The sequence below is a fragment of the Gasterosteus aculeatus genome, chromosome 12, assembly GCF_964276395.1.
Source record: "Gasterosteus aculeatus chromosome 12, fGasAcu3.hap1.1, whole genome shotgun sequence".
NCBI lineage: Eukaryota > Metazoa > Chordata > Actinopteri > Perciformes > Gasterosteidae > Gasterosteus > Gasterosteus aculeatus.
Window position 1 is genome coordinate 23173485 of NC_135700.1, and position 25901 is coordinate 23199385.

The 25901-nt window shown below is 47.9% G+C and overlaps 3 protein-coding genes across 4 annotated transcripts; 2 read left to right on the forward strand and 1 right to left on the reverse strand.

Moving 5' to 3' along the window:
• Positions 1-253: 253 nt before the first annotated feature.
• arfgap2 (ADP-ribosylation factor GTPase activating protein 2) lies at positions 254-9351 on the forward strand. Its single transcript, XM_040200468.2, has 16 exons — positions 254-738; positions 1635-1753; positions 2214-2286; positions 2407-2538; positions 3438-3518; positions 3936-4050; positions 4144-4200; positions 6259-6311; positions 6406-6524; positions 6619-6750; positions 6844-6972; positions 7113-7265; positions 7367-7493; positions 7605-7692; positions 7919-8043; positions 8701-9351. The coding sequence occupies exons 1-16, from the start codon at positions 667-669 to the stop codon at positions 8719-8721; spliced, it is 1596 nt and encodes a 531-aa protein (XP_040056402.2). The 5' UTR covers positions 254-666; the 3' UTR covers positions 8722-9351.
• Positions 8902-13794, reverse strand: pex16 (peroxisomal biogenesis factor 16). The gene is made up of 11 exons (XM_040200495.2): positions 13523-13794; positions 13190-13225; positions 12928-13004; positions 12186-12319; positions 11926-12026; positions 11360-11440; positions 10674-10823; positions 10368-10440; positions 10131-10250; positions 9985-10049; positions 8902-9707 (listed from the first exon to the last, which is right to left on the reverse strand). Exons 1-11 carry the CDS (start codon positions 13653-13655, stop codon positions 9649-9651), a joined length of 1029 nt encoding a protein of 342 aa, XP_040056429.1. The 5' UTR covers positions 13656-13794; the 3' UTR covers positions 8902-9648.
• On the forward strand, positions 13531-25498 carry cars1 (cysteinyl-tRNA synthetase 1). Of its 2 annotated transcripts, XM_040200448.2 has the most exons (23): positions 13820-13935; positions 15715-15942; positions 17264-17355; positions 17578-17666; positions 17889-17985; positions 18236-18334; positions 19139-19288; positions 19530-19670; positions 19908-19996; positions 20092-20213; positions 20301-20413; positions 20523-20651; positions 20795-20924; positions 21356-21459; positions 21556-21653; positions 21741-21930; positions 22488-22556; positions 22904-22985; positions 23163-23243; positions 23337-23404; positions 24068-24127; positions 24237-24320; positions 24469-25498. In XM_040200448.2, exons 1-23 carry the CDS (start codon positions 13914-13916, stop codon positions 24595-24597), a joined length of 2466 nt encoding a protein of 821 aa, XP_040056382.1. In that variant the 5' UTR covers positions 13820-13913; the 3' UTR covers positions 24598-25498. The 2 variants fall into 2 exon arrangements, with proteins under 2 accessions (XP_040056389.1, XP_040056382.1); XM_040200455.2 differs by lacking the exon at positions 15715-15942 and having other exon boundaries at positions 13531-13935.
• The last annotated feature ends 403 nt before the right edge of the window (positions 25499-25901 follow it).

A 25901-nucleotide genomic window follows, 5' to 3' on the forward strand; every position in this document is an offset into this window, starting at 1 on the left:
CAGTTTATTACTGTTAATATGCTTATTCCTGCTATAAACTACTAGGCCTATTGAGGAAATGTTACCGTCACTCAAATCCTAGCTGACAACAAATGATACAGATGTTTTCTTCTGCACATTATCTTTAATTGATGGTAATTTACTTTAATGCGATTTCTTCTGGACTTTACTTTGCCTTCTTCTAAGGTCGGAATATCCCTTTGTATCCTTATGGTTGATGCACGTATTGTAAGTCGCTTTGGATAAAAGGGTCAGTTAAATGACATGTAATGTAATGGATGTGTTGGTCTTATTATAAACCGGTTCTTTATACAGGTTCTTATAACTGTGTGTCTATTAGAGGAGTTAACACACGTAAAATGTAACACACGTTATTCATTGTAGCCCATAAATACTGGACTACTGTGAATAACGTGTGTTGTTACATTTCTTTAGATGACTCTTACTTCTTGCTTGATGAGCTAACCAATAACAGTTGACTACTTATTTTAAAACACTTCTGTGATTTGACATCCATTAATGCAAAGTTAAAAATGAGCAAGCCGCGCACCGATCTCTCTACGCAAGCCGATGACGTCAGCGTTAAAGGGCTTTCGCTTTTGTTGGATTTCTGACCAACGGCGATTCGTAGTGACGTAATTTAATGGCAATCGTCAGAGTAACAAGATGGCTACGGAACCAAATAAGACTGAGATCCTAGCCATTTTTAAAAGGTTGAGATCCGTCGCTACCAACAAGGTAACCGAGATGTGACGCCGCCGCGTTGTGTGTGTCGATCCGTGTGAGTGGGTCGTGCTGGCGGTTATTCGGTTGACTTCTTTCGGTCCAAAAAGAGACCCGGTAAACTGTTTGCTAGCACGTAGGCTCGGCCCGGCTACACGGGGCTGCTAGCCTGCTAGCCTGCTAGCCTACTACCCTACTAGCCTGCTAGCCTACTAGCCTGCTAGCATGATAGCCTGTTAGCCCGCTGGCCTGATAGCCTGCTAGCCCGCTAGCCTGCCGGCGAAGCAGTGGAACATGAAGGCCACGTATACTAGTTGTGTTCATACTGAGGAGGGAAGCTAACCACTCAATTCGTGATGGAAATGTATTAACAGTTCAACTGTTTAGTCTAAACCGTACATGTCCAAATCAATGACACGAGGTTTAGTAAAGATATTTAACGTTACGTTGTGATTTTGAGTCATAACGATTGACCGTACGAACCGGATGCTATCCAATGCTAGCAGCGTCTGACGTAATGGAATTTTAATATTCATTCCGGATGATTGTATCCGATTTTAAAATCAACGTTTTTATCGAGCTGGTTTCAGGTTTAATCAAATCCAGTGGCAGCGAAGTGAGAACAGTTATTCTACTTGTTATGTAACTATATTGTTCCACTTCATCTGGGATGTACATGTTGTACCGTTTATTGTAACCTCAGTACATCCCGGGGGTACGTGTTGTACTTTTTATTACGCTACGTTTCAGATGTAACTTGTTCTTTTTAATGTAGTACATATTTGACTTTTAAAGGAGTTATGATGATGAATGTTTATACAACGGAAGCGTTGGTGTTGACTGTGATAAACTGTCAACGGGTGTCACAATCATTCAGGTGTTCACCTGAAAAGTGTTTTGTTTCTGCTCAGGTGTGTTTTGACTGCGCGGCCAAAAACCCGAGCTGGGCGAGCATCTCTCACGGCGTGTTCCTATGCATCGACTGCTCGGGCATCCACCGCTCCCTGGGGGTCCACCTCAGCTTCATCAGGTGAGCCATCGAGTTCGTCACACCGACACCTGGAGGGCTCAACGCAAGGCGCCGTCACCTGGCGCTACGGCGTGAAAGCTACGTCACCGGGCCAGTCGACGCTTCCGCCAACCGCACCCCCAGAATGTCTGTTTATCTACGATGTGGGAAAAGTGACGGTAGAAGCAGACAGAATGCAGTAGGTGTTTGTGGGACGTGTGGGGATGGAAGCAGGTGAAGAAGATGGAAGCTAAAGAGTAGAAGTAAACAACCACATCCGCTGGTGATGCACACAGAAGACGAGGACATTGAGGAACGCTGTTCCTGTTTAACTGGTTTCTGGGAAACCGGCATGTGTCACATTCAGTGGATTCCTGCTGTTCACCAAACGCGCAGCCTTCGTGACCTGTACGCCACGATGAGGTCACAGGCCACACCGGAGGGCTGGTTGGTTTTCCATATTCTTCTCTCTTTTCCTCAGGTCTACCGAGTTGGACTCCAACTGGAACTGGTTCCAGCTTAGATGTATGCAGGTTGGAGGCAATGCCAACGCGGTAAGGCCAGCGCGAGTCAGGCGTGAATCAATCCATTTAATAGGAAACCAGATAATCATTGAATGAATGAATAGTTTGATTCACTGCTGTGGATCCATATCGCCTCCTTCCCGTCTGCAGACGGTGTTCTTCCGCCAGCACGGCTGCTCCACCAACGACACCAACGCCAAGTACAACAGTCGGGCCGCTCAGCTGTACCGGGAGAAGGTCCGGCAACAGGCCAACGCTGCGCTGTCCAAGTACGGCTCTGACGTGAGTATCGTCCGGTAGGGCTGCGCGGTACGGCCGGAAATCCATATCACGGTATTTAGAGTCTGACGGTACCCCGGTATGTGACGTAAACGCATTAATTCATTGACCCTGAAAAGGACCCGAACAGCCGCTCACCGCTCGTTAGCGTGTTAGCTCGTTGTGGCTGCTAGTGTTGCCACCTGAGGCTCGACAGACTTTGCAATAAATCGTTTTCTGACCTAACGTAACTTACGTCGGGTTTTTCCAAAACCAAAAACCCTCCAAACGGACTGAGCTCCTCTGTTGGGCACAAGTTGTGTTGGTGCATCTCTGGTCTCTCCTTGTTCCTCCTGCGTCGCTCTTTTCCGTGTTTCCATGTAGCAACAGAGTTACTTCTTGTTGGGAGCTTTACCCAGCATGCAGTTCAGCAATTATTAGTGTAACTAATAGTTTATGTGTCACAAGCTGTTGTGTCGTGGTGTTTTACCCTGTTAAAGAGCGTTTGTTGTGTGTTATTCATTGTTGTTATAACCATTAATTTCGACACATGTTAGACAAGTGGCTCCGGCTGCTGAACGTTCCTCCTCCGTGACGTGTAGAAATAAATTCCGCCGCGTGCCGAAGAGCAGCGTCCGCTCTTGTGTTGTTCTGCCGGTATGAACGACAAACTCTCACCGTGCGCAAATCTTATACCGTTTTAACCGGTGTGCCGTTCAGCCCCGTCGCCCCGAGTCTGCTACCGAGCGCACGCAGCCTCTGGTAGCTGGCGGCGCTCACACAGCGACCCGAGGAACTGGTTCAGCCGGACTCTGAGCGCGTGGCGCGTCGATCAGAGCACTAATGGCAGCGCAGCTCGTACCAGGCGCCATGCCACAGAGACCCAGAGCGCCGCGTCTCAATAAGTCCTCTTGTCTTTGCAGCTGTGGATCGAGTCTTCTCCAGGAGGGACTCCTACAGCTCCAGAAAGGAAGGAGACCGACTTCTTTGAAGAGCTTACACAGGTGCGTGTGTGTGTGTGTGTGCGTGCATGTTTTGTTTTAAATACACGCCGCAATCAGTTTGGGCCCAATGAATGATGGCCACATATCAGGGAATATCTTTGTGTATTATCTTAGTAAAAGTGAATATTTAGCTAATTCTGGCCACTATTCATTTAAACACACAAAATATCTCTTAAAAATAAAAGTATTTAATAAAGTTAAATACAACAGTACAACTGAAAGTAAATGTACTGGTAGTATCAGTAAGTAAAGACAAAAACTACAGTAAAAATAGGTAACATTTTAGATAAATGGGTATAGATTATGTATAAATGTTAAAAGATCACAAACAATGTGTGTGTGTGTGTCTATTATCTCTCTCTCTCTCAATTAACATAAAAACATCTCTGGATCCTCCTTGTTTTTTCACGCTGTCAGACTTCTGATGACTGGACCGTGGCGCCGCCCGCCGGCCCGGAGCAGAACGGCGCCGCTTTCGGCTCTCGGCTGTCGGAGCTGATGGAGCCGACGGCCAAAGTTCAGGAGGACATCCGTCAGTAGAAAAAGCTTCTGCTGATCATCATGAGATGTGGTCTGCAGGCGGAGGCTGGATGAACATCTTGTGTGTGTGTGTGTGTGTTTACAGATGTGGAGGACGGACCGAGCATCGAAGGGCTGAGCACGTCGCCCAAAGCCTCCGTGGGTGAGTCCCGAGCCCGACCGGCCTCCTTCAGAACCTCAGAACCGCCCTGTGGTGTCTGACACCAGTGATGTTCATCTCATCTCTGCTTACAAAGAGATGGAGATGAACATCTGAACTGGAGAATTAAATATCAGGGAGAGAATTGTTTCTAAAGGGGATCTCGATCATTAGCAGCTAATCCGTTAGCATGTTGCTCTACAGGTTACCTTATAGCAGGAAATCAGGGCTGTAATGGAGGGTAAACGCCGTTTACGCACCTCTTCAATTTTGGAAATAGCGTTTACGCACTTCAAAGTTCCCTGCGCCTTGTATTATTCCGTTGGAATAATCCGAAATAAACTTGTGTAATTTTAAAACCGCTAAGTCTACGTTTCCTATTGTCGAACATATAAACGCCGTATTCTGAATCATGTTCATCTGCGCTGTATTACGGTCTGTGAGCATCCAATCAGTGCCTTGCGGCTGCAGCAGCGACCAATCAGGATCCAGGAGGTGTGTAAACACACGCTGTGGATCAGCCCAGTGGTCCCCAACCTTTTTACCTCACGGACCGGTTTCATGTCAGACAATATTTCGCGGACTGGTCGAGAAGGTCCGACGGGGGTGGGTAGTAGTCGTTGCGGGGGGGGGGGGGTATTAGTCGCGCGCTCTGTGTTCGCTGGTCGTGCACGGTAAAAGGACAACAAAAACGCCTGGTGACGCGTAGATTAGAAAACAAGTCAGTTCTCAATGTGAAAAAAACCATGCTGTAGGCTATTTATGATGACGTAGGTAGTACATGAGTGTTGTCAGTGTAATTGACAGGCTGCTTAACAGGTTAATTCTTAAATTCATCATATTTTTTCAGGCAGTGAGAGGAATTGTGTTGTTGTGTTGACATACTTTTCTTTACGGTTTTCTTAAATTTAATAAACTACTAACACATTTATTCATTGTCATTGATTGTATATGACTTTTACTGATAACATAATGCAATATAGCCAGGACAGCCTTACAGAGTCGCGACGCTTTGTGTTGCGTTACTTCGCATCGCGTCGAGGTCTGTATGATCACAAAAGTCAGAGTTTACCCACCTCTAATTTTACCACTACAGCACTGCAGGAAATAGAATAAAAACATTTACATCACAAGACATTGATGAATAACTGAAACCCCTTTTGAATAATTCTCAACTATCTGAAACAAAATGAACTGAAACATCTTTGTAACTCATTGATTGATCGATCGATTGATCATTTAAACAACCTGTGAGCGTCTTCATCTTATACACCCGCTGCTTTATTTAAGGCTTTCAGCATTATGTTATCTTTTTATTATTATTTGTTATTTACTCTTTTGTACTCGTTTGTTTGGGATCCTAACAGGCAGAGAAAATGTGATTTAACGGCTCAAATTTCTTTATCAAGAAGCGTTAATTCTGATGCTGAATCGGCCTCTTGTGTTTTGGGAAAGTGGTTGTTTGTCCCGTCGCCTGGACGACCACGCGTCCGTCACCACGGCTGCGCGAGCGCGCCGGGTTACGTTGCCCCGGTTGCGGCTGCGCGGGCTCCTTGTGCTCGGCGTGTCATGAAGAGTTCCAGGTTGTTGTGCGGCTTGAATACCTGAAGGTTGCCGGGGAAACGCTGGCGGCTCTTCAGCGGCCGGGTGACATGGCGGAGTCGTGCCGCCTGAGGAAGGATCCTCTAGAACAAATCGTTCCCTGATGGGTCATTTAGCCTCCGGCTGTGAAGGCGCGGCAGGCTTTGTCTTGTTGGTGCAGCTTGTAAAGGAAACCGCAGATGAAGCTCTGAGGCTGACGTTCCCACGTTAATTAATTAAAAGTACAAAGAAGATGAGAACTAAAGGTCAGCTGGGGACGAGCTTGTCCGGATGAGGGAATAACGCAGTTTAATGTTCGTATTGTGGATCATAGCAACGTTCTATCGGTAGTTTGGAGGTGAAACTATTGGTCATCATTTCGAAGCATGTTTCATAAGTATATTTCCTACGGACCTTCAGAGAGCAGCTTTGTGCTCTGCTAACTCTGAAGGCTTCAGTACATCTTCTCCTGGCTTACAGATGTGAAGCCCTCCCTCATCGGTAAGAAGAAGCCCATGGCGGCCAAGAAAGGGGTGAGTCGGACAGACCTCGTATGTTTCAGCGCGCCCCCCTCCCCCTCCCCCTCCCCCTGTTTAACCTTCCCCATGTGCCCCTGACTCCGCGCAGCTCGGGGCGAAGAAAGGCCTCGGAGCCCAGAAGGTCAGCAGCAAGAGCTTCTCTGAGGTGGAGAGGCAGGCGCAGGTGGCGGAGAAGGTGCGAGAGGATCGAGCCGCCGAGGAGTCCATGTGAGGAACATTAGTCCGCCTCTCTTCCTCAGCGTTCAAAGCGTGGCCTCCCTCGGAGGAGCCGTTCCGTGTCTAATGGTTGTGGCTCTTGCAGCGTGGCCTCCATGCGGCTGGCCTACAAAGAGCTGGAGATCGACAGGAAGATGGAGGAGAAGAAGATCCAGACCATGGAGGGCAAGAAGAGGGAGCAGGCAGAGAGGCTGGGCATGGGCTTTGGCAACAGGAGGTAAACAGAGGAGTCCGGCTGGGGGCGGGGGGGGGTTTCCGGCTCCCGTTGTCACGGTAACTCTCGTCTGAGTAACGCGGCGTCTCGTTTCAGCGCCGTGTCCCACTCCGTGATGTCGGAGATGCAGGTGATCGAGCAGGAGACCCCGGTGGGAACCAAGTCCTCCTCTCGCTCTAAATTGGACATGTTCGAGGAGCCGGGCTTCACCTCCGGACCCCCCAAGTACGTGAGGCCCCTCGGAGGACGGCCATGTGTTGTTCTGCGTGGTCGTCGGCCTCCACAGAGTTGCACAATAGAGTTTGTTGTAGCATAATGTGACGTTGGCATCGTTGGCTCATCAAACCCCTTGACGGATGTTCCAGGTACAAGGACAACCCGTTCACGGTGGGGGACGCTTTCGGGTCCCGGTGGGACACAGAGGGAGGAACCGCCTCCTTCACCACCTCCTGGGCTCTGGAGAAAGAAGAGCCCAAAGAGGAGGTCACCATCTCCAGCATCCAGCCCATCGGAGAGAGGTGTCTCATTTCTACCGGTCACAGAAATAAAGGGGGCGGGACTTCCTTCTGACCCGTGTGTGCGAGCGCGCTCTCCCGTTTTTTTTTTTCTTTCCCCCCAGACTCCCCAGCAGGAGGAAAGCCGACGCCTCGTCTCCGGTGTCCGAGTCCAGCGAGGCCCGGCAGAAGTTCGCCAACGCGAAGGCCATCTCCTCCGACATGTTCTTCGGTCGGGAGAGCAGCGCTGAGGTGCGTCCTCATCGCCCTGTGATCCGTAACCCCCCCCCACAGAGGCCTTTACGGTACGGTTCTGGGGGATTTATGAAACAAACCTGATGGTCGTTGATGTTCCTCTCTCAGTACGACGCCAAGAGCCGCCTGGAGACGATGTCTGGAAGCACCTCCATCAGCTCGGCCGAGCTGTTTGGGGACGGAACGGACCTCAAAGGTAACACCTGGCACACCTGGCAGCTTTGTTTTTGAAAAAAGCTCATTAATTCCTGATCAACGTCGTCTTTTAAACAAACAAATAGTGCATCTGTTGGACTATTTTGTCTTGATGTCTCGAGAAAATGTCATATTTGCACCCAAGTTTCCCCAAATGAATGATGATCCAAGCACACTGATCCAGAAGAGAAAGCTCACATGTGGCGTTTGTGCAAACGTCCTCTCAGGCCGCGCCGCGGGCTACGACGGCGTGCTCCCCTCCGGACCCGACATCGCACAGTTCAAGCAGGGAGTGAAGACGGTTGCAGGAAAGATGGCCGTCCTGGCCAACGGCGTGATGAATACGATCCAGGTGAGACGTCAGAATCAAAAGCACCCATTTGGGTTCTGAGCAGAAACGGGAACATTCATCCCGAGCGAATCGTGAAATGAACCCGTGGTTTTTAGCGAGTGACGTGCAGCCGCCTCACAGAAAATGTCGCCGCTTTCCGCGCAGGTTTAGGGGGTGAGGAGGGTTTTTTTTTTTCAGCTACACTCGACCCGTTTTGGCTCGTGGGTGGTCGAGGGATTTAGTCGGATCCAATAGATCAGATGAAAAAGTGGACTGCTCCTACGCATGAGTCACGTAGATGTGCTTTTACCTGGTATCTCCTTGTTTTATAGGACTCGAGGGCTGTTTGTGATTTCATTTCAGGCCTTTCACTAAATGCAAAGGTTCCGTTTGTGTTGTAATGATTTATTTCTCAAAACACTCGACGTCCCTCTTTCTCCTGACTGACTATGTCTAGATAGACAAAGCGGTTGGTTGTTACTTATCGTGGGTGGGCTACTATCGGCGCAGAGGCCGGAGCGCAGCCTCTCGGTGGGACAGGTTCTGATGAGGGTGAATTCTACGACCCAAAACACGTCCACACGAGGACACTGGTCGTCTCTGGTTCTCCTCCATCTGCTGCAGATTCTTTGCACGGAGCTGTGTGAAATGATTCTTCCTTTAAATCTTTTGTCTCAGGATCGTTACGGCTCGTACTGATGGAACGGACCCGACGGCAGGAAGGCCCGCGCGCCGTCCTCCTCCCCCAGAGACGCTTTCACAGGAGTGACGCAGTATTTCTCTTGATGTATTTTCATAAAGGAAACCGTCAAGAGGGGGATTTATTCTTTTTCATTATTTTGGTCTTTGTTTTCAAAAAAAATGTGTTCATTCTATTGATTCACGTTTTCAAATGTTTTTATTTTATTGCCACGTTAATAGAAAAGTGCAGTTTATTTCCACCAATAATTTGAAGAAAACTGATTATTTTGCATTCAGTGTTTAATTCAAAGACTGACATTCCTGTTGCGGTGACCGTACATCATAAAACCAGCGCGGCTCTGCTTATTTATTACCTTGTGGAGACCAGAACCGGCTGTGAGAGCCAGGTGGGATCCAACGGGTCCCGTGTCTCCACCTCACTTCTTCAATCTCAACTGTGCAGTTGGACCTTTTTTGTCATTTGGAAGTTTACATTTGAATCTGTTAAGTCAAAGATCCGTTTTAAGATTTAAATGTTACTTCAGGGCTTCAGAGCCTGAGATGAAAGAAGGACGAAACGTTGAACTATTTATTGGAGGCTACAAACAGGAAACGTATTCCATATGTTAATAAAGATTTGAAACCGCCGTCCCGCCTCCTGAGCTTTGATTGACGAGGAGCTGAAGTTCAGCAGGAATGAAGGCGATCCGGTTCTTCCTCTCGTCTTCAGAGCGTCGAGCTCAAAGTTCTAAAGGAGGCCCGGCCAGGTGGGGGGAGGAAATCACACGGGAGACGCTCGCCGTACAAAACTGTGAAGAGGAATTGGACCCACGTCCGACGCGCACGCTCTTTTCACGTCTGCTTTTATTTCTGTTAGTAAAATGAAACTGTCTCTCCGTCGGAGCGAAGTGGACGTCAGATCCACGTTGTTCTCGGGGAGGCTTCTTATCCCCAGTTGTAGAAGTAGATCTTCTGCCAGGTGGGGAGGTAATCCATGAGGGGACCTGCAAGGAACGAGGTCTCCTTCATTACATGTCGCATGTGGGCTGTAAAGCCCCCCGAGACTAATTTACCATTTTGGGCTACAAAATGAATTGAAACACAGGATGGAGGTCCTGGGTGATAAATGTCTTCAGACAGAAATATTCACTTTTAAAGATCCAGCAACAACAAGTCAAAGTAAAACCAGAAGCACAACGTTAAAACACTTGTTTCTCTCCTCCGGAACAATAAAAACAACCACATTCAGGACCGTTCGGTTGCGAGCCGGCCGGTACTTACGAGCCACGAGTCCGATTCCCGGGACGTGATCGGCCAGAAGTCTGAGCAGGAAGAGGATCTTCTCCCTGCGGGTCAAACAAGGGGGTAAAGCTGCCGGTCGGATGTCTCTCTCGCTACAGCGACCCGGAGGAGGGCGAGCGACTTACTCGGAGTGCTTTTCGTAGAAGGGCGAGCGGAGGAGGTAGTAGAGCAGCAGAAAGGTTCTCCTCCTCATCTCCGCTCGCTCCCAGCGGGTCACGAACCTCGCGTCTCTGAGCACGGCGAAGCTGACGGGAGGGGAAGGAATAAAATGTGACACGCTGCGACTTCCGAACACATACGATCCTCCGCGTCTGAAGAGCAGATGATTTACTATCGGACGAATGAGGACACGAGGAGCAGACCTGCAGAGGTCCAGGACGCCGGAGACGAGCCACGGCTTCCACGAGCGTTTCCCACAGAGCCCCAGGCAGAGTACTGGGGGGGACTTTAAGGAAAACGTCTTAGAAGGTGCAATGCTTTATGGCTGGGAGACGCCGCCGTCTCTCACTCTGGGAACAATGACTGTGTAACCTTCTGCCACCTCGAGGTCGACTACTACTTCAGCACCTCCTCAGCCGTCCGTAATGAGAACTATTAAGGACACCCGTTAGTCAATCACACGAAAAGGTTCTTCTGAAGACGTCAGTCCCCGTGATGGGTCAGGATACGGTGGACGAGCGGCCGGCCGATGAACGCGGACTCGGCGAGCGTCTCCCGGAGGCCGAGCGGCGTCGGCTCGCTGTGGAGCTTCTCCCCGCTGAAGCTGCTCCGCCTCTTCTGAGTCGGCGCCCCCCACAGCCGGGCCTGCAGGGAGGGGGCTGAGAGGAGGACGGGTTCACCGCAGGGACAGAAAGCCTCATACGTCTCTTACGTTTAGATGTCTTTATTTCACGTGCATGAAGAAAGTGGATTTTCATCATTATTTTTGATATACAGATTTTATTATTTGCATATTACTTATTTTATGTAAGTCCTAATGTATTATAATGTAATATACATTAATAAAGTTGATATGAAATGTCGACGGTGGGGGAGAAATTAGATGAGAGGCAGCCCGTCTGTGACCTCTGACCTTGTGTGGATTTGATCCTTTAAATGTGTAAACGGGATGTTTGAAGGTCATTAATAAGTCACCTTTTAAGTGAAAGACGAGGTTAAAGATTGCGTAAAGGAAACTGACTTGTGCCGTATTAATGATTTGTCTTTGTCTTTTGACATTACAGAACCTCGGCTGAACGCTAAAGTGTTTTGGCCTGGTAAGCGGGCTTTTATTTTGACGGGAACTCAGTTGCACAGATTCTTATTCAGCTTAAGAAGTTTATTGAACCGAGAGTTGTTCACTAACGAGTCTTACCGCTGCCGAGAGGCCTGATGACCCGCCCTGACCTCTGACCCACAAAGCAGGTGTCCGCCTGTTGCTCCCGGTTACCGTCGTCTGTGGAGAAGAGGACAGAAAATATCTCACACACACATAATTATGTATTCGGAAATGCCTCATTTGCTCTGCGGTTGAAGAATATCGATGAAGCAGCTTTGATCAGGTTCCTTTTCATGTTTTAGGTGCTGAGTCACGTCGGGATCAACAAACTGTCACATCAGAGGTCACAGCAGAGGTCATCTACTAAATTTGCTCGAGAGTAAAAAACGTATAAATGTTATTTCTATTATTCAATTCCTGCTCACAAGCGGATTCCCATCATCATCCTTACGGGACTATTGCGTCTCTGCGTTTGCTTCAGTGAACATATAAATAAACCCCTGAACAATTATTGCTCCTAAAAGCAGGAATACTGTTTTTCATTTGAGCGAACGTCACGTCTACAACATGTGAGGAGTGTAACACGTCACTTCCTCCTCCTCATCAAATACGAAGGAGACGCATTTCAGACTGAAGACAGCGAGAGGAAGACGAGCACCGACCTTCACCAACGAACTCGGCGCCTCGGTCCAGCGGGATTATGGGGGGGGAGGTCAGGAGGCCGGATTTGTACCACAGAAGAAGAACGAGGCGGAAAACTGCCCTGAAGAAGAATTCAGCGTTTTAAATATTCATTCCACCATGAAGGGCGATGATGACACAGTATTACGCACCAAAACATCACACACTTTACCTTTTCAAAGTAGGTAAAGACACAAGCCAATGTAAATAAATAATAATAAACACTTTTCAACAAACGTACTTAAAGATCTGGACGAGTCCGATCACCAGCCAGCGGCCGGCGTCCCCCCACAGCCTGAAGGCTCCCATCTCCAGGAAGACCTCCACGTGCTCCAGCACGGAGAGCCAGGTGAGGAGCCTCTGCTGGGAGACGGGCTGAGCACACAGGAGCCCACAGTCAGACACATGGAGCCATTAAGGCCTGCACCCTAGGGCCTTAAGGCCTGCACCCTAGGGCCTTAAGGCCTGCACCCTAACCCTTAAGGCCTGCACCCTAACCCTTAAGGCCTGCCCCCTCGAGGACTCACTGACCCTGGCGGATGGCTGAGTGACTGAGAGGTCTTCAATGCGTGCAAATACAACAGAACGGCACTTTTCATGTCACCATAACAACGTCGCAAATATGTACAGATGTGAGTATTTATTTGATACATTTAACTCCTCGATTTGAGTGTCATCAAGGTTCCTTCCTCGCATGAGGGGTCATTTAAATCATTTTTACTCAATATTATTTAGTTGATGAATAAATAAATAAATATCCTCCCATCTGTACTGCTTAATATTTCTGTGTAAATTGAACTCAGGCTGGAGGTCATGTGACGCAGCAACCGGCCTCTGAGGCAATAAATCTAAATATAGAATCTTAGTGCAGCTTTTATTCTGATTAAATCTTTTTTTTGCTTTCCTTCCCGCGTAGCAGAGACGGAGGCCGGTCTGTACGAGCACCACCCGTGTCTGTGATGGAGCTCTGTGGAGGCGCTCACCACAGAGAAGGAGCATCGCAGCCCTTTGCGCAGAATGCTGTCGTTGAAGAGCACCAGCAGGTTGGAGGCCGAGTACACTGGAAGAGAGACGAGGGTTCATCAGGTCGGCCTTCGTGTAAACAGATATTCTAGAAGCATGTCTCATTTTCATGTTGGGATCCCAACAAATCTGTACAAGTTCAAGAGGGACAAAGCATTGTCTTATTTTATAAGCTAACTGTCCTCGAAAGAGCCGGCTTATTGACCCTTGACCCTCACTTACCCAGTTCAGATATTTCATGGGAATCTGCAAATCGTCCTGCAAAATAAGACTCGAGGAATTCAATGTACACAGAAATAAGCATAACGGTCATTAACATGGACAACACAGCTGGAATCAACAAGTATGTAGTGTGTAAACGTAAGTAGATGACGTCATGCATTATGTGCCGCAAACATGGCGAGAAGTGCCCCTCTGTGCACCACACGGTCACTTATTGTCGTGTTTAAAAGTGTCTGAAACAGAGTTCAGAGGCGTTAAAAGCAGCAATAACCCAACTAGAGTTCCCTCGCGGTGTCCCGTCCTCCATGCGTCCAAGGCGCAGGTGTCACTGACCTGCGATCAGGTAGGAGAGGGTCCGCACGGTGCTCTCCAGCTGCGCGGTGGCGCCCGGGTTCCTCCTCACGTACTCGGTGTAACGCTCATAGAGGCGCGTCGCTTTCGCGATGTGCGCTTTAATGTTGGACATGTTTAGCTTCCGGCTACACGAGGACTCTTCATTTAGCCGCAGAGTTTACGAAACACACCCGCTAAGTTAGTTTAGGGGCGCATCCGAAAGCGAAAACAAACTTCCGCGTCGACGGTCCGTCCCCCATCGTCGTCCCCCCCCCCCCCGCCGCCGCTCTCAGGGCCGAAAGCACTTTGGTTCCGGGTTCCTACCGCGGGGTTCTTCTTCCGGACACGTTATTGTTGCATCAGCATCCTCCGACTCTCCAGCACGGCGGCGATGTCGACTTCAGCAGAGCCAGGTACAGCAAATACTCTGCGTTTTACACGTCGTATCAGACACGTTCGGGCCCGAGCGGCGCCATGTAACGCGCGTCCACGAGCTGTCACGGCAGGCGCGCGAACGTTAGCTTCGTTAGCTAAAGCTCTGACGTCGGCTAACCGGGTCCGTTAACGACCGACCGACTCCCGGTCACAAGTCCGGCGGTTTGAAATGACAGTGAACGGAGGGCGACAGAGGACGTGTCAGAGGTTTTATTCATTTAAAGGAGCTCGTTGCTCAATCGGTCACACGTCTTCCATTCTGCGTCATTTCGGAGCCCCGACTGCGCTTCAAGCGGTCCCGTGTTTTTAATGGGAGATCACCAAAACCACAAAAACGTGTCATTTTATGGCCCGTTTATTCCATCTAAACACATCAGCATCTTTTATGACGTCTGCACATCTGGCCAGATGTTATTTCACGTCCACTCAGAGAGAAGTACCTCGCGGGAATATCTTGGTGGAAAGTTAATATTAAATCACACATTTTGTATTATTTGTTTATTTCCTAATGAGCTGGGGTTTTATTTTCGATCTTTTTAGAATATGTTTATTTGAATCAAGGTCTCGCGAAAATACGATTTGGAATGATATCATTACAAATACTGCCGTTATCAATTGTTCACCATCCTGTTTGTAATTGTTTGTGTATGTTTTCACTCTCAGTTTTGCACAGTTGCATCTTTTGTTGATCACTTTTGTGACTTTTTTTATAATTGTTTCTAATTATCCGTATTTTAGCTACTCTTAGTCATGTGATGATGATGATGATGATGATGATGGGAGTTTAAAAGCTGCCCGAGAACAGTATTTATTTCTACTGTGTGTGGATATCGTCTAGACCAGCGATTCCCAAAGTGTGGGCCGCGGCCCCATGGTGGGCCGCAAAGGTACTGCAGGTGGGCCGAGAGAGGTCATTTACAATAAATACATTTAAAAAAAAGTTTTTTCAAGTTTTAATTTTCAATTAAAAAAATATGTATGATGCGGCACATTAGTTATGTGAAACACATTAATTGATGAAGCACAAACAATTTACACGAACAGATCAACCTGATTTGCGCTCTCGAATTTTGACAGTGATTTGCGCTGATAGACTGCACTATCTGATGCGCCTTATTGTGCGGAAAACACGGCACATGAGCTCCGGAGAAAATATTATACAAAACATACATTGTCGGTAAATACATTTTTAATCGGTTGAATTCTTAAGGTCATTTAATCATCCCTAGTTTATGTTTTGTCATTCTTGAGTTTGGGAACCGCTGGTCTAGACAAAGATTAATTTTTATTATTATAGCAAGACTTTGTATTAATAACCGTCCGCAGCTTCTTTCTGACTCTCGTCTTCCGTCTCAAATCTTCATCCTGCATCAGTAGAGAAAGAAAATACATTTAAGTTTCCGTTTGACGGGTTTCACACTTTCACAGTTTCACTCTCAGTCACTGGTCACATGTGGGAAATGACCCGAGGAGTCTCTCCTCCCCCTGATACGTCATGTCAGACGTCTACAGTGTCTCAAATAAAGTAAAACGTCGTGAGAGCAGCATCACAACATCACGACATCACTCCCCTTCATTAACCCTCCATATAGAGGAGAGACAGCCGGCGGCTCTGTTCGTGTTTGAGGGGTCCTGTGGTTGTTTGATGGGGGGGGGGGGGGGGGGGGGGGGGGCTCTGGTGAACCGGGGGTCTCCTCTCGGGTTTCCTCCGGCCCGGTCGGTAACTCTGCGACCCGTCTGCCCTCTTGTTTCTGCAGCCTTTGAGTTTGGCTTCTTGCTTGAGATAAGTGAGGAGGCCCCGCTGGCAGCGGCCCTCAACGACTACCTGAGCCCCCGCAGCTACCTGGCCGGGTTCAGCCCCTCCCAGGCCGACCAGACGGCCTTTAGGCTCCTCCGCGGGCCCCCCCACCCGCGGCATGTCCACGCTCTGCGCTGGTACAGACACATAGCCGCCCTGCAGCCGGACCTCCACCCCGAGAGCAGCAGTGAGTAGTCGTGGTCTCGGTAGACGTGGTCTCGGTAGACGTGGTCTCGGTAGACTTGGTCTCGGTAGGCGTGGTCTCGGTAGGCGTGGTCTCGGTTTTCGTGGTCTCGGTAGACTTGGTCTCGGTAGACGTGGTCTCAGTAGACGTGGTCTCAGTGGACTTGGTCTCAGTAGGCGTGGTCTCAGTAGGCGTGGTCTCAGTAGACGTGGTCTCAGTAGACTTGGTCTCGGTAGGCGTGGTCTCTGTAGACGTGGTCTCGGTAGGCGTGGTCTCGGTAGGCGTGGTCTCGGTCCCTGGATGTGTGGCGGTCTGAGGTCGAGCACCTCGTCAAACATCCACCTGCATGAAGGCGACAGGAGCTCGTGGTGTTTGTAGCCGAGAGTTTATCGGTGTTCAAACAAAACGTCAGCAGCAGCTGGGAAAAACCTCACAGGGGTCACAAGAAGAACCAGTCTCAGTGTAGTCCTGATCCTCTATGTCAACCAGGCTCAGTGTAGTCCTGATCCTCGATGTCAACCAGGCTCAGTGTAGTCCTGATCCTCGATTTCAACCAGGCTCAGTGTAGTCCTGATCCTCGATTTCAACCAGGCTCAGTGTAGTCCTGATCCTCGATTTCAACCAGGCTCAGTGTAGTCCTGATCCTCGATGTCAACCAGGCTCAGCGTAGTCCTGATCCTCGATGTCAACCAGGCTCAGCGTAGTCCTGATCCTCGATGTCAACCAGGCTCAGTGTAGTCCTGATCCTCGATGTCAACCAGGCTCAGTGTAGTCCTGATCCTCTATGTCAACCAGGCTCAGTGTAGTCCTGATCCTCTATAGCAGGGGGCTCAAACCGTTGCGGCCCGCCGCCGACGGGGGAGTATGGCCTACTTCGGTGTACCGTCAGCACCACCCCCTCGCCGGCCGTACCGGTATAGACCTCCATCAGTAAACGAGACCCTCAGGGAGAAGATGGTTTGTTTGTTTATGGTTCTGGATTCTGGAGGGAAGGGGTCTGGGTGACCCAGGACCAGGACTGAGGGGCAGACTGACAGACCCTGCTAGAGCCACTTTAGTCCACAGCGGGCGACACAATCAACACCTGTTCTGTGTGAGAAGTGATTCGTCCAATCAGCACGGCGACCTCACCACGAGGTTGTGTGGAGTCTTCTTCTCTTAGAAGAACCCAAAACCAAAGAGCAGAATCTTCGACACACGTGTTGGAACACGAACGGTTCTAGTGAGGAGACCCGAGGACCAGAAGATGCTTTACAGCTTGGGAGGAAAGAAATGGACATTTTTGAAAACTGACCAATTGTCTATTTTCTTCTTTTTCCTCCAGTGACAGGGAAGCGTGTTCAGCCGCCCTGGTCTCCTCCAGCGGGGACAGATGTTCCTTCACTTCACCTCTACAACAGCCTGACCAGAGCGAAGGTAGGACTCCATGTCTGTCTCTGAGGAGGATCCAGAGGTCAAACTGAGGAGCACCAGGAGGTCTACGTTATGTTAAAGGGCTCCTCTCTTTAGTAAATCAAATCTCAGTTTTTCATTCTAATGTCCTGATTTTAAAATTTTGTTTCTGTTAAATCGTCCTTAAGAAACTTTTCCTCCAGTCACCACGTTGTTCAAATCCCACATGTGTACTTTGTGTTTCAGGAGCCGTTTGTCCCTCAGAGGGGGAACCGGGTGACGTGGTACTGCTGCGGCCCGACGGTGTACGACGCCTCGCACATGGGACACGCCAGGTACCAGGACGCCGATGAGCCAAAGACGACGTCCTCAAATGACTTGTTTTTGTCAGATATTAAAGTTACTGTCATGAAAGAGTCAAGAAATGCAATAAAAGTCACATTTTAGAGGCTGGAAATCAATTTGTTTCTAAGTTAATCAATAATCAGTTGGCTTACTAATCGTTATATTATATTATAATATAATATAATATAAGAATATTTTGTCTCTGTGTGCAGATCCTACATATCGTTTGATATTCTGCGAAGGATTCTGAAGGACTACTTCAAGTACGATGTTCTTTACTGCATAAACATCACAGACATCGACGACAAAGTGAGTACAAGAAAGATTTATTATAGTATTAGACGTGGTCTCGGTAGGCGTGGTCTCGGCAGTATAGTATTATATCTTTTATTAACCTTCTGAAACTTAAAAAAATAGGTTTTTGCAGCGTTCATCTGTGGTTATCACCAGATATTCATTTCTTCAAATGTCCCTGAACACATCGCGTGTGATCAAAACAGTTTATTTTTCAAAATAAATAAAATTAAAATCAAAGATGTAAGTGTGTTTCTCCTCTCAGATCATCAGAAGGGCCCGGCAGAACCACCTCCTGGACCAGTACAAGAAGAAACAGCCCCAAGCTGCTCAGATACTGCAGGACGTCCTGAACGCCAGAGAGGTGAGACACAAACTGTCTGTCAGTCTTTGGTACGATGACAAGGAGCCTCCGGTAGAGACCTGTCAATCATAGTAAGCCCCGCCCTAAAGCGTCCCCTGCTTTATGGTCTGTTTGACTCTAAATGGACCATAATTCACTAAATGAACATCATGCTGTATTGAAGAAGACTTTAAACTAAAGACTGAGACCATAAACTCATGTTTACAATGTTTACTGAGGGAATAAATCAAGAGAGACGTCTATGGGAGCAGAGGAGTCGCCCCCTGCTGGTCACTACAGAGAAGTAGAGTCATTTCCTCATAGACGTCTATGGGAGCAGAGGAGTCGCCCCCTGCTGGTCACTACAGAGAAGTAGAGTCATTTCCTCATAGACGTCTATGGGAGCAGAGGAGTCGCCCCCTGCTGGTCACTACAGAGAAGTAGAGTCATTTCCTCATAGACGTCTATGGGAGCAGAGGAGTCGCCCCCTGCTGGTCACTACAGAGAAGTAGAGTCATTTCCTCATAGACGTCTATGGGAGCAGAGGAGTCGCCCCCTGCTGGTCACTACAGAGAAGTAGAGTCATTTCCTCATAGACGTCTATGGGAGCAGAGGAGTCGCCCCCTGCTGGTCACTACAGAGAATGCAGATTTGACATCACTTTATAGAACTGGAGGTCACTTGTCAAACACTGAAATCACAACGGGAAATTTTTTAATAAAATATTAATTACAATATTTACCACAAAACTAACTTATTAAACAGTAAAACCAAAGAATGAATGAGGGTGAGAACCTACATGGAGATGAATTTGTGACCTCACAGCCCTTTAAGGTCGCCCTGGCCTCCACCACCGACCCGGATAAGAAGCAGATGATGGAGAGGCTCGACGCCGCCGTCTCCGCCGCTCTGCTGCCCCTGCAGGCGGCGGCCGAGGGCAAAGCCGCTCACGAGGTCGTGCAGCCGCTTGCCGAGGTGAGACTTCCCCTCTACGTGTAAAGAGTTACTCCCTAAAAAACACAAATGATCACTTTTACCTACCTTAAAATCCGTAGTGTACGTTTATTCCTCTTGCTACTTAATAACGTAGACAGAATATCCAACGTACTTTATATTTAATGGACAACATCATGGGGATCTTTGCGTGGAAATTAAAAAGTGAATTATTAGATATTGGGATAATCACGTTTCTAATTTGTTCCTTGATTCCTCTCAGGTTCTGTTGGAGAACTCGAAGGACCTGCTCTCTGATTGGTTGGACAAGCAGTTTGGGAGCGAAGTCACAGAGAATTCCATCTTCTCCGTTCTCCCTAGTTACTGGGAGGGAGAGTACCACAGAGACATGGAGGCCCTGAACGTGGGTATTTGTTATATTATAATATGATTCAGCGGGTCCATTTTCTTTGTCTGGACTTTAAACCATGTTAATAAAGGTTCTTAATCTTTGAGGTCCCTAGAATGTTATTTTATATATACATATATATAATGTGTGTGCGGGTACACATACATACAGAGAGAATTTATTTGTTCAAATGTAAAAGTGTTCTTTTTGTCACACGGTTGTTGATTGTGTACAAATTGTCTTTGACCACAGGTTCTTCCTCCGGACGTGCTGACTCGAGTCAGCGAATACGTGCCGGAGATCGTGGAGTTTGTGAGGACGGTCGTCTCCAACGGTTACGGGTGAGGGAGAGAAACTCAGCGGGCTGGCGGTCGGGTTTTTTTCTGGCCCCCCGGTTTTAACAGTTCTGTTCCCGTCCTGCCGGCCGGTTCTGCAGGTACGAGTCCAACGGCTCCGTCTACTTCGACACGCTGAAGTTCGACGGCAGCCCGCAGCACTCGTACGCCAAGCTGGTGCCCGAGGCGGTGGGGGATCAGAAGGCCCTGCAAGAAGGAGAAGGTAGATATCCGCCCGATTCACCTTGGTGCTACTGGAAGCTAACGTAGCTTAGCACAAAGACTGGTAGTGATCCGACTGTACCCGCAGGCGACCTGAGCATCTCCGCCGACCGGCTCAGTGACAAGAAGTCTTCCAAGGACTTCGCCCTGTGGAAAGCCTCCAAGCCCGGGGAGCCTTCGTGGGACTCGCCGTGGGGGAAGGTGGGTGTTGGGGGGGGGGCGGGGGAGGGGTCCGGTCTCCACCAGAACTCGCTGAACCCCCCCGCCCATTGTTCTGTGTTGTGACCGGGATGCTGTTCCGCTTCCACAGGGGAGGCCCGGCTGGCACATCGAGTGCTCGGCGATGGCCGGCTCCATCTTGGGGGAGTCCATGGACATCCACGGGGGGGGGTTTGATCTCCGGTTCCCCCATCACGACAACGAGTTGGCTCAGTCCGAGGTACAAACAAACAGAATCCGGCTGTATTTGCTCATTGGAAAGCGTTGCTCCTGTTCGTCTTTCGGGGTTGTTGTATACTTGTTGCGCTCGTGTGCAGTTAAAGAGGATCCGCTGTGTGCGCTCCGGTTGTTTTCCCCTCACAGGCTTTCTACCAGAACGATTGCTGGGTCCGATACTTCCTGCACACTGGACACCTGACGATCGCAGGCTGCAAGATGTCAAAGTCTCTGAAGAATTTCATCACCATTAAAGACGCCTTGGCGAAGAACACAGGTGACTCGGCTGGTTCTGCAGGACGTCGCAGACGCTTGTAAATCTGTCTGAAGGCCAAACCGAAGCACATTAAATTAAAACAATACACAAACTAACAGACCAACAGATGGAGGCAGAAGTACTTCAGAAACTAAAATATCTGTTTTCATGAATGAAGTGGGGTGTGTTTGTAGGGAGAAAAACAGCTTCAACGTAAAGTGAAAACATTCTTCATACTTAAACTGATTAATATGATTATTTTATGTTCTAAAATACGTCCACAGCTGAACATTGCTTTGCTCTGGTTGTGGTTTCTGCTCCATCTAGTAGAACGCTGATACTCTGGAGGAGAAGTTTTCCCTTTTAAGATCCAGCAGAAATCATTGTCTGAGGTTCTGTTTTTTATTAAGTGACAGAAGTAAGCAGCGTTTCTTCTTTCCGTCTTTCTGCAGCTCGTCAGCTCCGTCTGGCCTTCTTAATGCACTCCTGGAAAGACACCCTGGACTACTCCTCCAACACGATGGAGTCGGCCGTGCAGTACGAGAAGTTCATGAATGTAATGGCAGCGTGACGCATGTTTCTCTACTTCAGAGTTTGAGTGTTTGTTTTCCTTCCGTTAACCGGCTGCCGTCGCTCCCCCTCCGTGTGACAGGAGTTCTTCCTGAATGTCAAAGACGTCCTGCGAGCTCCCACCGACATCACGGGGCGCTTTGAGAAATGGGAGGCGGCCGAGATGGAGCTCAACAACAGGTGAGAGACCAAAGACGCGATTGAGAACGAGGAGGTCGTCGCGCGTAAACATCCGCTCGTAACGGAGGGCTCGCCCGTCTCGTCCAGTTTCTACGACAGGAAGTCGGCCGTCCACGCGGCGCTGTGCGACAATGTGGACACCCGCACCGCCATGGAGGAGATGAGGGTGCTGGTCGGCTTGAGCAACAGTTACATCGCCGGCAGGAAGGGCGCCAAGCTGAGGCCCAACCGCATGCTGCTGGAGGGCATCGCCACGTACCTCACAGGCATGCTGAAGGTGAGATGAAAGGTTAAGGGGCCTAAGTCCAGCACGGTTAGCACGCTGCTACATGGTCCTGATGCTGCACAGTTAGCTCGCTAATAAAGAGTCCTGATGCTGCACGGATAGCTCGCTGCTACATGGTCCTGATGCTGCACAGTTAGCTTCGCTAATAAAGAGTCCTGATGCTGCATGGATAGCTCGCTAATAAAGAGTCCTGATGCTGCACAGTTAGCTTCGCTAATAAAGAGTCCTGATGCTGCACAGTTAGCTTCGCTAATAAAGAGTCCTGATGCTGCACAGTTAGCTTCGCTAATAAAGAGTCCTGATGCTGCACGGTTAGCTCGCTAATAAAGAGTCCTGATGCTGCACGGTGAGCTCGCTAATAAAGAGTCCTGATGCTGCACGGTGAGCTCGCTAATAAAGAGTCCTGATGCTGCATGGTGAGCTCGCTGCTACATGGTCCTGATGCTGCACGATTAGCTCGATGTGTAGTGCCGCGACTGGCTTGCATCCAGTTGGCTGTTGTTGTTCTGCAGTTTGCATGAAACTGAAATGAGGCTTTTGTCATTCAGGTATTTGGGGCCATCGAAGGATCGGAGCCCATCGGCTTCCCGGTGGGAGGACAGAGTCAGAGCATCGATGTGAGTCGACACATTTGTGTTTTATTTTATGGTTTACGGAAACTGGTCTGCTAACTTTGAATGATGATCATTAAATCAAGCAAAATTACTTTTAATATTTCTCATGTCTGAAGATCACTTTATTCTTTTGACCAGGAGGTTAGCCATGTGACTAACATCCTGGTCACTGCTAATTTAAGGTACACTCGACTGGCAGTTATAAGTATCCATAAGTATCTCATCCAGGTTCTTTGGACTCCCCTTATATTCTGGGACTTCACTCGATTTGTTTAGATTATGTACATCTGATAACAGATGATTTGATAAACAAGCTGCAACGTTCTGCTGTGTTTGTGTTTGTTTGCTAGCTGGAGAGCACCGTGATGCCGTACCTCACCGTGCTGTCAGATTTCAGAGAGGGAGTCCGAAAAATTGCCCGAGAGCAGAAAGGTAATAACAGCGTCTTTTTCAGCGTCTTATTATTTTCTTTTTTCCACTTCTTAGTATTTTTTTTATTACCATTTTTTAAAAATATTACTTTAAATTCATATTTCTTTTTTCCTTTTTTTTTTTCTTCCTGTTTAAAAATACTTTCCTTTTCCGTTTAATTGATCTAACGTTATCTAGTGACGGAGTTGCTGCAGCTGTGTGACGTCGTCCGTGACGACACGTTACCGGAGCTCGGCGTCCGACTAGAAGACCACGAAGGTAACGGAACGGAAACTTTCATCTTGTGTCCTCGGGTCGTTTTCACCCCTCAGCTCGGTCAAATAAGCCGAGTGGGTCGCTCTGTGTTTCCAGGTCTGCCCACGGTGGTGAAGCTGGTGGACAAGGAGACGTTGCTGAAGGAGAGAGAGGAGAAGAAGCAGGTGAGGTTTATATTTCACACATAACAGAGAGGATCATGGGTAAATAGGTTGGCTCTTTGCCCGAGTTTCCTTTTAGTGAAATGCTCTTTGAGTTCCTGGGCTTTTATTGTGAAAGGTAGAGACCAAAGCGGTGGATCTTTTTCAGGGTTGGAAACCACGAATAGAGTTTGCGGATTAACGGTACAGGTTTAATATACAATAATATATTAGAAAACATTAATGCAAATGAATCACATGATAAACATTACAGCGGACGCTTTTATCCAAAGCGACGTACAATAAGTGCAATAAACGAACTGTGTTTCTCTAATGGTGGTACTAGTACCCCTAAGGGGTATTTTGGATTACAGGAAGTACATGAGATTTACCTTTCCATGTCAATCATAATTCCTACAGTAAATATTCTGTAATAACTGAATGCTAAGGTTGTATTTCACTGCTAACATCATCACTTTAGTCAGTACTCTGCTGAGAAGATACTTCAAAGGTACTTTTAGGATGTACATTAATGAGAAAAAGGTCCCTGTGATTATATGAGGACCACGGCAGGAAACCAGCGACCCATTAATAATAATAATAATAATAATGAAGTCTTGTATTCGTGGACGTTTTAAAGGTTTTAAAAGGCTCCGATGTTTAGCTGCCGGTCTTCCTTCTTTGCAGATGGAGGCGGAGAAGAAGAAGAAGAAGGAAGACGCTGCCAGGAGGAAACAGGAGCAGGAGGTGAGTCCTCCGGATCCACTCGTTGGGTTTCTCTGTTCAGGAGCCTCGCTCACTCACCCTGTTATTCTTCTTCTTCTCCTCTTCTTCTATTCCTCTCCTTGTTTCTCAGATGCTCAAACTGGCCAAGATGAAGCTCCCTCCGGGCCAGATGTTCCGCACGGAGACCGAAAAGTATTCCAAGTTTGACGAAACGGTAAATCCCTTCAAAGGGTCTTTTTGAAGCACCAAAAGAAGAGTATAGAGTACTATAACTTGATTTTATGCCACACTGGGAAAGAAGAAGTCCGCTGAGTGATGTTGTTGTTGTTGTTGTTGACGTCGTGCTCCTTCCCGCCCCACAGGGTTTTCCCACCCACGACGCTGAAGGAAAGGAGCTGAGCAAAGGACAAGCCAAGAAGCTGAGGAAGCTCTTCGAGGCCCAGGAGAAGCTGCACAACGACTTCCTGCAGATGAACCTGAGCGGCGACTGATCAGACAACAACAACAACAACAACAGTCAAATAGTTACATTTGAAATAAGTTCTTTGTGTGAAGCTGTGAAACACTTTTCATCTTGTTGTTCCTCATCGAGCCTCCACAGCTTCTGGTTGCCATGACGCCCCTAGCGAGCTCCTCCACGCGTTTCGGTGTCTCCTTTTACTTTGAAATGAACCGTCTGCATCCACACTAGAAGGAAGTGACTGAGGACAGAGCTATTATCTTCCTCATCTTCATCACCCTCAACATCTGTCTGATCAATCAGGTTTTTTTCAGTATTCTTTCAGAAGATTCCTGGTTTTAATGGTTGAACACAAAGACGTTCGCTTTACATCTTTTATCATCTTAACTTCCAATCGTTATATTCACGGTTCACATAAATTGTGGCTCATTATCTGAATAGAATATTCATGATCAGATCAATAAATACAGTGAATGTGTTTTTACTGAGTTCCTCCTGTGAATTGGATTCAAACTGAATAAAAAGCAACAAATAATCTTGATTTTTTTTCTGTAGAAACCGTTACTATGGTTACTAATAGCTATTAGTGGTATTTCAACAAAATATTTTGTTCCTGTATTTGATGGAATTCACAAATCTACAATAATAAGCGTGACCAGTGCTCTTTAGCAGCTACTGGGTCTTGAACATTTTGGGTTATTTTAGGATGTTATTAGTTCCACTTATTATTCTAGAAAGGTTCTGGATTTGTCTTGAAGGATGTTGATGTTCTGTTGGTTGTCTTGTGTCATTTAATCTCCAAATGAAAAGACCAAACTATGTGTTTGTCTCTGAGCTCTTTCTGACTTGTCTAACTTAACACTGGGGATGTAAATATTAAACCAGCCGATCTACTTACGAACCATTCGAGTCAATAAAGCTCTGCGTCACTGGTTTGGTTCTGTTTGTCAGGTTTGTTTCTTAATAGAACAATAACTAATATTAGTGTGTGTGTGTGTGTGTGTGTCTGGTTCAAGGCTGTGAAGAAGCTCAAATAAAGACCAGGGACGCAAACAGGCGCTTTTTTCACCTCAGTTTGGTGACTTGTGTGAATCGTGCAGATACAAGGAGGTTTTTTTTAAGTGGGGTCTGATTATAATTTCATCAACAGCTGACCAACAATCACTCACGCGTTGATCGTGACGCTCCCGCCACACATCCAATTTATCACGCAAAAAACAAAAAGCGCTGGTTCCTCTTCGACCCCCCGCAGCGTTCGTATCAAGCTTCAGTTCTCTATTTTGAGCAAACACGCGTTTGCATCCCTGAGAGACGCAGTGAGCCGGCGTCACTTTG

Excerpts from the sequence above, each read along its gene's own strand:
- arfgap2 (XM_040200468.2), top strand. The coding sequence starts at position 667 with ATGGCTACGGAACCAAATAAGACTGAGATCCTAGCCATTTTTAAAAGG. Across the intron at positions 4,201-6,258 it reads GTCGCCCAAAGCCTCCGTGG|ATGTGAAGCCCTCCCTCATC; the intron begins GTGAGTCCCGAG and ends CCTGGCTTACAG. Across the intron at positions 6,973-7,112 it reads TTCACCTCCGGACCCCCCAA|GTACAAGGACAACCCGTTCA; the intron begins GTACGTGAGGCC and ends CGGATGTTCCAG.
- pex16 (XM_040200495.2), bottom strand. The coding sequence starts at position 13,655 with ATGTCCAACATTAAAGCGCACATCGCGAAAGCGACGCGCCTCTATGAG. Across the intron at positions 11,441-11,925 it reads CGCCGAGTTCGTTGGTGAAG|ACGACGGTAACCGGGAGCAA; the intron begins GTCGGTGCTCGT and ends TCTTCTCCACAG. Across the intron at positions 10,251-10,367 it reads GGCGTCCTGGACCTCTGCAG|CTTCGCCGTGCTCAGAGACG; the intron begins GTCTGCTCCTCG and ends CCCTCCCGTCAG.
- cars1 (XM_040200448.2), top strand. The coding sequence starts at position 13,914 with ATGTCGACTTCAGCAGAGCCAG. Across the intron at positions 17,356-17,577 it reads ACAGCCTGACCAGAGCGAAG|GAGCCGTTTGTCCCTCAGAG; the intron begins GTAGGACTCCAT and ends TTTGTGTTTCAG. Across the intron at positions 19,671-19,907 it reads GAGACATGGAGGCCCTGAAC|GTTCTTCCTCCGGACGTGCT; the intron begins GTGGGTATTTGT and ends CTTTGACCACAG.